This window comes from Glycine max, chromosome 6 (assembly GCF_000004515.6).
Source record: "Glycine max cultivar Williams 82 chromosome 6, Glycine_max_v4.0, whole genome shotgun sequence".
In the NCBI taxonomy this organism is placed as follows: domain Eukaryota; kingdom Viridiplantae; phylum Streptophyta; class Magnoliopsida; order Fabales; family Fabaceae; genus Glycine; species Glycine max.
The window spans coordinates 36915477-36924415 of record NC_038242.2 but is presented as its reverse complement, the minus strand read 5'-3'; the positions used below and the strand labels follow the sequence as shown (position 1 = coordinate 36924415).

The 8939-nt window shown below is 32.5% G+C and overlaps 1 protein-coding gene across 1 annotated transcript; it reads left to right on the top strand.

The window, feature by feature from the left end:
- Positions 1–1822: 1822 nt before the first annotated feature.
- On the top strand, positions 1823–7465 carry HGO2 (homogentisate 1,2-dioxygenase). The gene is made up of 9 exons (XM_003527168.5): positions 1823–2168; positions 3192–3422; positions 4864–4943; positions 5421–5588; positions 5690–5864; positions 5996–6066; positions 6180–6334; positions 6501–6584; positions 7078–7465. The coding sequence occupies exons 1-9, from the start codon at positions 1981–1983 to the stop codon at positions 7291–7293; spliced, it is 1368 nt and encodes a 455-aa protein (XP_003527216.1). The 5' UTR covers positions 1823–1980; the 3' UTR covers positions 7294–7465.
- The last annotated feature ends 1474 nt before the right edge of the window (positions 7466–8939 follow it).

The window sequence follows — 8939 nt, the reverse complement described above, 5'->3', positions numbered from 1 at the left end:
AACTCTGGCTCTACCAATAATACTCATGTAGGAAATAAACATCACTGCTGTAGAAATGCATTGTAGTTGTAGAATTTCATTCTAGCAATAGCAAAATATGTTCTCAAAAAAGGAAAAAAAATAGAAAAAGTTAACACAAAGACAATAAATGCAGTGACCACCAAACCCATGGCTCGGAGACCAACCACATTTCTGTGATGATCATAAATTAAACTGACTGGGACGTTTTTTTTTTTTTAAATGTCAAAAGGAAGTCAAAACAGATCTAACGTACATAAAAAAAACATAAAATAAACACAGAAACCACAGAAGATGCTTCTAACTTACAGTTTTATAAGAGAAGAAGAATAAATTATCACCTTAAGAGCGAGCAGAAGTAGACACGTTTTAACCGAGTAAAACCTTCTATCAACAAAATCCCCCAGAAACAAATAATTAGTTTTGGGGCAATCCCCTCCTACTTTGAAAAGCTCCTTCATGTCATAAAATTGACCGTGAATATCACCACGTATCTACACAAAGACCAATACAACCAACGAAACTAATCAGTTGAAAACAACAAAGACCAGAAGTAGGATCATAAAGAAGAATGAATGCAACAGAGTAGACCCCAAATGCATAATAACGGAAAAAAATGAAAAATAAAACTTTTTTTGTGCCCCCATGACACTGAACACAGAACAAAGCACAAAACAACGAATTTTGTAAATAGGTCAAAATAAAGAGACACAAAAAACACCAAATTTGGGCAAAGAGGAAACAACCTCTAAAACGCTTTCCATTCTCACAACCTTACTTAGTGTGGTGCCTTCCTTCACATCTTCAATCGTCGAATCGCTACTCCTCCCAAAGCACCAGCTCTAATTTCTCGTTCAGTTGCATGTTTACGGTCTCAGAGAGCGAGAAGGCTTAGAAACTCTCGAGACTCCGCGAGAGAGAGAAATAGAAAGATAAAATAATTTTGGGAACAAAAAGCAAAACACGTGTCAATCTTTTAAGTTTTTCAAAATTCCAACTTTGTCAACTACAGGCATACACGTTTCAAACTCCTAGGTATGTATTTTAGGGATTTCTAGAGCCTTCTCTTTATTAACACTTAATATAGATATTGAAAGTGTTAAATGCACTTACTTTTTATTTTATTTTTTTGAAAAAAATAAGAAACTTGTAAAAAAAACTTCTTAAAAAAATCAATGTGAGTTTATATTATTAATATTAATTATAAATTATCATATAAAATAAATTTGTTGATTGACATGGTTATTTTCTTAAATATTATATCTATTATGGATTTATAGTGTTTAATTGACCTAATTATATATTTAAATATATTTTTAGTTGGTATACTTTAGTGTATTTTTATTTTTCATGTAAAGTTATTTCTTATTTTTAGTTAGATAAATGATTTTGTTTTGTTTTTGGTCCTTATAATATTTTAGATAACATTTTTTTTATTGTTTAAAGTGATTATTTAAAATGTTTTTAAGGAAAAAATATAGTTTATAAAAATAAATAAATAAAAATTTTGTAGGGACCAAAAGAAAAAACTCTAAATTAGAAAGATTAAAATTTTAAACCAAAATTATATTAATAATTAATAATTCATAAAAGTTAAATATATCCAAAAAAAAATACAGTGTTTATACTATATAAATTTTTAAAATTATTCAAATCCTTTAAACGACGTGACAATAATTGATATGATAGTACGAAATTTAGAATAATTTATTACACGTTTTAGGTTCGACTCACCGGCCCACGTCAAAAAAACGTGTCAGTACAAGAACCTTGTCGTGTTCTTCATTAGTAGTCCATAAATTGATACTATTCCAAATCTGTTTCGGTGGAACAATTCCACTTGGTCAAACCAAAACAAATACTACCATGTTGTTAATCTACTCTTTTTATCACTCTTCCTCTTTCGGGGGCAAGTTCAATTCTTCACTCTTTTTTTTTTTTTTTCTCTTAGTTCGGTGAATCATGGCGAACCCAATCGACGGTGGCGAGTTCGAGTGCCTTTCCGGGTTCGGCAACCACTTCTCCTCCGAGGCCCTCGCCGGAGCTCTGCCGGCGGCGCAGAACAGCCCCCTCGTCTGCCCGTACGGACTATACGCCGAGCAAATCTCCGGCACCTCCTTCACTTCTCCTCGCAACCGCAACCTCTTCAGGTTCTTCTTCGCATATTTTTCCAACTAAATAAATAAATATGCAAATTCATTTTGAAGTGAGTAATCTTTTGAGTAAAATAAAACCAAAAAAAAAAGTGGTTGATTGGGGAGACTGAGTAATCTTTTGAGTAAAACAAAACAATAAAAACGTGGTAGAGAGGGAAGAGTCAATAAAGTCAGGATCCCATCGGTAAATACGGACTAAAGCCAACATTAAGTGAAACTCCTTTATGCACTCTGAATAGAAAATTTTAACTTATGAAAGTAATTTAACATAAAATTTAAATTTTTTTTAATCTAAAATTAATTATTTAGATTTTTTTATATAAAAAATTTAAATTTTTTAAATTCTAAAATAGAATTTTAAACAATTAAAAATATAAAAGGTATTTTCTTTATAACTTTTAACTTGCAATTCTTCCCTTCCTTACATATGATGCTTTTCTTGGAGAAACACAATTTAAATGTGAGTTATATTTGAGGCTTTCTGTCATGTAACAATTTTTTTTTTCAATATACGTGGTCTTTTTTTGTTTTATAAAAATAAATAGATTTTATTATGGGTGGGTTTAAATCTTGAGCTTTATTGCTTTATCTTTGGGTTGGTCCTGACTAAACTGGATGAAGAATAGTTGTTATAGCAAAGCTGATGAATACTTCATTTCAAATCAGCATCGTCAATGGATATACTTTATACTAACAACATAGTAATAGAAAAAAAAATCTTTTGAAAAAAAAGTAAAAGAATTGGAATCATTCGTGAGAAAAATTGTGTTAATACTTAAAAGTAATACTGTAATAATGAAGAAGAACTTAATTTATTTCCTTGCAAAAAATGTCTGATTACTCTTTCAATAACTTTTCCAAGCAATTAAATCTTTCTGTATACCTTACTTTTGAAGGATACAAGTAGACACTTTGGGCGTTAAATTGAACATTAACTCCATATGTATCTGTTCTACTTTTTTTTTTGTTTAATTCAACGTTTTTTTTAATTATCTTTTTCTTTTTGTGTGTGTGTAGTTGGTTTTATCGGATCAAACCATCAGTGACTCACGAACCGTTCAAGCCAAGAGTACCGGGTAATGGGAGGATTTTGAGTGAGTTCAACAACTCCAGCAGTTCTGCTAACCCAACTCAGCTTAGATGGAAGCCCATGGATGCACCCGATTCGCCAATGGATTTCATTGATGGGTTGTCCACCATGTGTGGTTCTGGCAGCTCCTTCATGCGCCACGGATATGCTATTCACATGTAACTAATTGGTATCCTTTGATTAATTTGTATTCTTGTTTATCTAATGGGTGTTGTGCCAGTCAGTTCTTTTTCTTTTGTCATTGATTTTCTTTTTTTTGGGTTGGCTTGGTTTCTTAATCAGAATGGCATAATTTGTGAGCTTTAAGTCTCTACAATTATAATATGATGCCAATGCCATTGTTTAATGACTATAAATTGAAATAATATATATTTTAGTTGATGTTAGATGTTGTCAGTTAGCTGTGGTAGTTGACATTTGTTAGTTGGTTTGCTTGTTAATTGTTAGTTACTACTACAATAAGCTCTACAAATAGAGCACATTTCACAGTCATTGGTATATTTTCATTTTGATCAATACAATGAGATACTTTATGGAACTCCTCTTAATATGTTTTTACGCCTTACGAAGTTGGGGTCATATGTATCTCCTTTCAGATCTATGGTGGACAGTTGATATCACACCTAACATAAGTGGTGTTTTAGAATAACCTTGTTTTAATGTGAAGTTTGTACTTCTGATAACTGTTTTGTCCTGGAGTCTGGATTTGGGCTTACTTTCAAAATACACTAGCAGGGGGTGAGACTCCAATTGCTGCGTCAAAGATAAGAGTGGTATAACGGTAAAGACACTCTTGACACTTGGATTTTACATTAGGTGTATATGAAGGTGGAAAAGATATGTAACTAAGTGACTAAAATCCTTTATCTATGGTGAGGGGTGGTTGCTTGGAGAACAATCCATTCAAGATATAGTTCCCCTGCTATGCACGTTTAAGTTTCCTTTTTTCTTGGAGTTGAGGGGTTGACTAATGTTAAGAAGGCATGTTATCCCCACTTTCCTCACGAATGCTAGGAGATGCTGTTGAATTATTAGGTTTAGGCTCCGAAAGCAATGTCGTCATCATAGTGTGACTGTGTGGTATGGGTCTCATAGTTCTCTTGTGCTACTTGCATTGATTTGTGGGTTGGGTTGAAGGGTAGAGAATGAAGATATGAGGTCTCTGTCTGAAACAATAACTTTGGTGTGAACAAGAATAAGATAAGGCAGTGATTATTCTCTTTTTAAAATAAACCCACATAGAACACAATTGCTATTTTATGTTTCATCCTGTTCTAGTCTGTTTACTTCCAAACACTATCTAAGAAGAATCAAGTGTTGTTTCATCTGTTTGATTTGTGTACTGTGAAAATTAATTTGTTTATATGATATGCTGTTTTATCTTTGCTCTAAGTAATGCTATTGCTACCATGGCCTGTTGCATAAATACACCTCCAGCCATTGATTTTTCTTTAATTTTGGTAGCCTATGCAAAATAATACTAATAGCGTATTGGTCATAGATATTGATGCCAAGCTTCCAGATTTGGTATGACAAAATTTAAATTTTTAAGGTAACTTTAACAGTTTAATAAATGGGAAAATATTATATCACTTATAGGTACAATGCCAACAAATCAATGGACAATTGTGCCTTTTGCAATGCTGATGGTGACTTCTTGATAGTTCCCCAACAAGGAAGTAAGTCACTAAAACAATTTCCTTGATGGTTCAATGTTAACTAAGAAAGTTGTGTTTGGGTTTAATTTCATTATACTTGTGTGCATATAGTTCTCTCTGCACCTGTATAATTTCCTTGTTGATCTGTGCCAATGAACTTGGCTGGACTTGAATATAAAAGAAATTTCTTAATTGAAGGATGCAATGCATATGAATGACAAATATTGTTCTTTTCCAGGGTTTGTGCATTAGTCTTCTGAATGGGTATTTAAGAGTTGTCTTTGATTTTTTTGTGTAGAATTTTATAGTTAGAATGACAACCAGTTCTCACCATGTTTTTGAATTATTCCATGCATGAATTTCTTCTTTGGCGTTGTGGTTAAATAAAGTTTCATGATGCTTAAGAGTACACTCTAATCCGTCCTGTGGATCACATCTTTTTAGGAATATACCTTTCCCTTTTATTTATATTTTTCATACTGTCTGCTGGATTTGTAGGACTCCTTATCACTACTGAATGTGGAAGATTGAAAGTTTCTCCGGGTGAAATTGCTATAATACCTCACGGTTTTCGTTTTTCTGTGAATCTGCCTGATGGTCCATCCCGCGGTTATGTTGCTGAAATTTTTGGTACTCATTTTCAACTTCCTGATCTGGGACCAATAGGTAACTTTTCTCTTTTACTCTTAAGAAATTTAAGCTACCATGTATGTTGCTTGAAAATTCATGGTATGTGAAATTAAAAATAACTTTTTTTAACACTATAGGTGCTAATGGTCTTGCTTCCCCAAGGGATTTCCTTGTTCCTAGTGCTTGGTTTGAAGATAAATCTTATCCTGGGTACACCATAGTGCAGAAGTTTGGTGGTGAACTCTTTGATGCAGTACAAGATTTCTCTCCCTTCAATGTTGTTGCTTGGCATGGTAATTATGTTCCATATAAGGTGGGTGTTTTTCCCTTCTTCATTGTGAGTTATGATTACAATCATAGTATTTTCAGTTTGATAGGGGCATAATTCCTGTGAGATAATTTATGCATCTTAATTAATTTGGCAACTATTATTTTCACTTGCCGTATGATTTAAGCAAATTCTGCCCTTATAATACAGTTCTGTTTGATCATAGTGATCCATCAATCAATACTGGTATGCCTTTTTTGAAAATGAAATTTGTCTTAACCTTCTCTTCTTCATTTTTTTTTTTTTTTGTTTATGGAAATTGTTTTTTTTTTTTTTTACATTTTTGTTCATATGTGCAGTGTTGACCGCACCAACTGATAAACCTGGAGTGGCATTGCTTGATTTTGTCATTTTTCCACCCAGATGGCTGGTTGCTGAGCATACTTTCCGGCCTCCATATTATCATCGCAATTGCATGAGTGAATTTATGGGCCTTATTCATGGTGGCTATGAGGTATATCATATCAAATTTTTTCTTTTAATCGCTGTTTGTTGGAAGCACGAAGGATTTGCATCTTAATGGTAGTTTTTTTGGTAATATGGGAAAAGAGCAGGATTAGTTTTGGGTCAGTTGAGACAAAATTTGGTCTTCTCTAGTGTTGTGACCATTTGTTTTTCAGGCCAAGGCTGATGGATTTCTTCCCGGTGGTGCAAGTCTCCATAATTGTATGACTCCCCATGGTCCTGATACAAAGTCATATGAGGTATGTTTTTTCCTAACAATCATGCAGGTATTAATTCTAGTATGTGCTAGTAGTTCTTGATTTTACAAAATCTTCACTTTAATTTTTGATTTTGTAAAATGTTCACTTTAATGCATGTTTGGACCTGCATCCTATTCTTTCAAAAATCATGTCCTTTGTCATTTTAACAAAGAAGCTTCTTTTATTAGCTTTAGATTTCTATATCAAATATGAAAGTTTTTACTATGATAGACGCGGCACCATTACTATTAGTCCTTTTTAGAATAAAATGTGAAAAATAAAGATGAAAACGATAAAAATGAATAATTTTTTACAGTGTTAGACTAGTAAGAAATTCTTACAGTATCATATACCGAGGTTTACTCCCAAGTGCAAAACCTTGTTAAGTGCCATTTGTTGATTTGGTTTAAGTACTAACTACTAAAGATGCAAAAAATATGAATTAATGGATTCAATCTTCTAGTAATGCATGTGTCGGTACTTGGTTTTTCAGGCTACCATTGCACGAGGAAATGATGGAGGACCTTGTAAGATCACGGACACAATGGCTTTTATGTTTGAATCGAGTTTGATACCCCGTATCAGTCAATGGGCCCTGGAATCACCGTTCTTGGATCAAGATTATTACCAATGTTGGATTGGCCTGAAATCTCATTTTACAGTTACTGAGACATCTCCTGAAAACACGAACTTGCGGAATGGACAGTGAGGAGTGAAATGGGTGTTAAAAGTGAACTCAACCAAAAGATTGTGGAATGGACAATTAGACCACCAAAAGATTGGGTTGTTTTGTACATGTAATTAAAGAAATATAATCAAGTTTAATGTTTATATACTAAATATTGGAAAATAATTTTATATTATCATTTAATTATAAATTATCATTTGAATTACTTTAAGATAGTTATTTAAAAAATCAATAAATATTCCATATATGATAAGTTATGATTGGATGTTTGTGTAAAAATGTTTACTTTAGCTGTGTATTTTTTTTTTCAATACAATTTAGGTTCCTTAAAGAAAAAGAAATTTAATTTAGGTGTGCTAAAAGTTAACTCAACCGCAATTGGTGTCAATCCAAATGGTTTCAGGCAAGTTTTATGTACAATGAAAGGGATTGGAATCTTTTAAGTTCTGTCCTAGAGAGGGTCTATCCTAGTCACGGTCTCCTTTTTCAAGTGTATAGTTAATGTGCTTATGCACAGAGTCATAGAGATACTTGGTAAATTAAAAAAACAAAATCAATAAATAAATCATTGAAATTAGCCGTTAAGAGTGAGTAATTGGTGAAGGATTTGTGTTCCCTTTAAGATAAATTGGAAAGTGGAGTTTTGGAAGAAAAACAAAGAAAGATAGCTTTCTTTTTTTTAAATTAAGAGAGTTGTATAATGATTATAAAAATAAATAAAAGACTAAGGTATGGAATTTTTTAGAAATAAAATTAAGTAGTTGGGAGCCCCACACGAAGTGCAGCATTTTTGCGGAATCAGTAATCACTTTTGCAAAGCTTCTTCAGATTGGATGCTAGTACGCTTAAGCCTCTACGGATTCATGCTGATAGAGTGTCACATTCTGAACCACTAATTCTGGTTTTGATTTTTCATGCAATTAGGAACAACATATTTCATTCTTTGTTTGGATTTTGGCCTTCAATCAAAATTTACCGTTATTCTTCTATTTTTTCTTTTCAATTAGGATTCAAATCCTAATTGAGTTGAGTTTTTGTTTTTGAAATATGGAGATTGATAAATGTTGGGAGAATAGGCAGAGAAGATATATTGACGGTATAAAATTTGACTGTTCCAAATTCTGGCGATTTTAAACCATTAGAAACTATTTAACACCTACTAAATGCTTTGGTCAAATAATTTCTAGCCGCTAGAAGAAAAAAAAAATCACCACAAAATAATTACCTTGTCATTGTTGTTTAACGACTGCACTTGAAGGGAGAGACTAAAACCGACCAAAATTTTGATTAGGGACCAAAAGTAAAAATCCGAAAAGGATCAATAACTAAAAACATAATTCGGGACCAGACCATCATTCTGGTTTGATTTATTAATTGCTTGGACTTTGAAATTTTAAGAAATTGATATCGAGATGCAAGGAAAGTCCCCAAACTATATTCATTAAAGTTATATACGAAAAGTACTATAAACCTTCTAACTTTTTGAAAAAATATAGTTTCTCTTCCTGCACCCTCTGCTCTTTCACTAGTCTTGTTGGAGTCATCTCATCTAAGCTAAAAGAAATTAAATATGTCAAATAACTTCTCTACTTTTATTTTAAAGTTATTTTTAACTTTAAAGTAGTTTTACTTTTAGAATAGAAAATCAACTGTAACTTGTCCGTATG

Coding starts and splice junctions, on each gene's coding strand:
- HGO2 (XM_003527168.5), top strand. CDS start 1,981: ATGGCGAACCCAATCGACGGTGGCGAGTTCGAGTGCCTTTCCGGGTTC. Junction 3,423..4,863: donor CACGGATATGCTATTCACAT/GTAACTAATTGG, acceptor TATCACTTATAG/GTACAATGCCAACAAATCAA. Junction 4,944..5,420: donor GATAGTTCCCCAACAAGGAA/GTAAGTCACTAA, acceptor CTGGATTTGTAG/GACTCCTTATCACTACTGAA.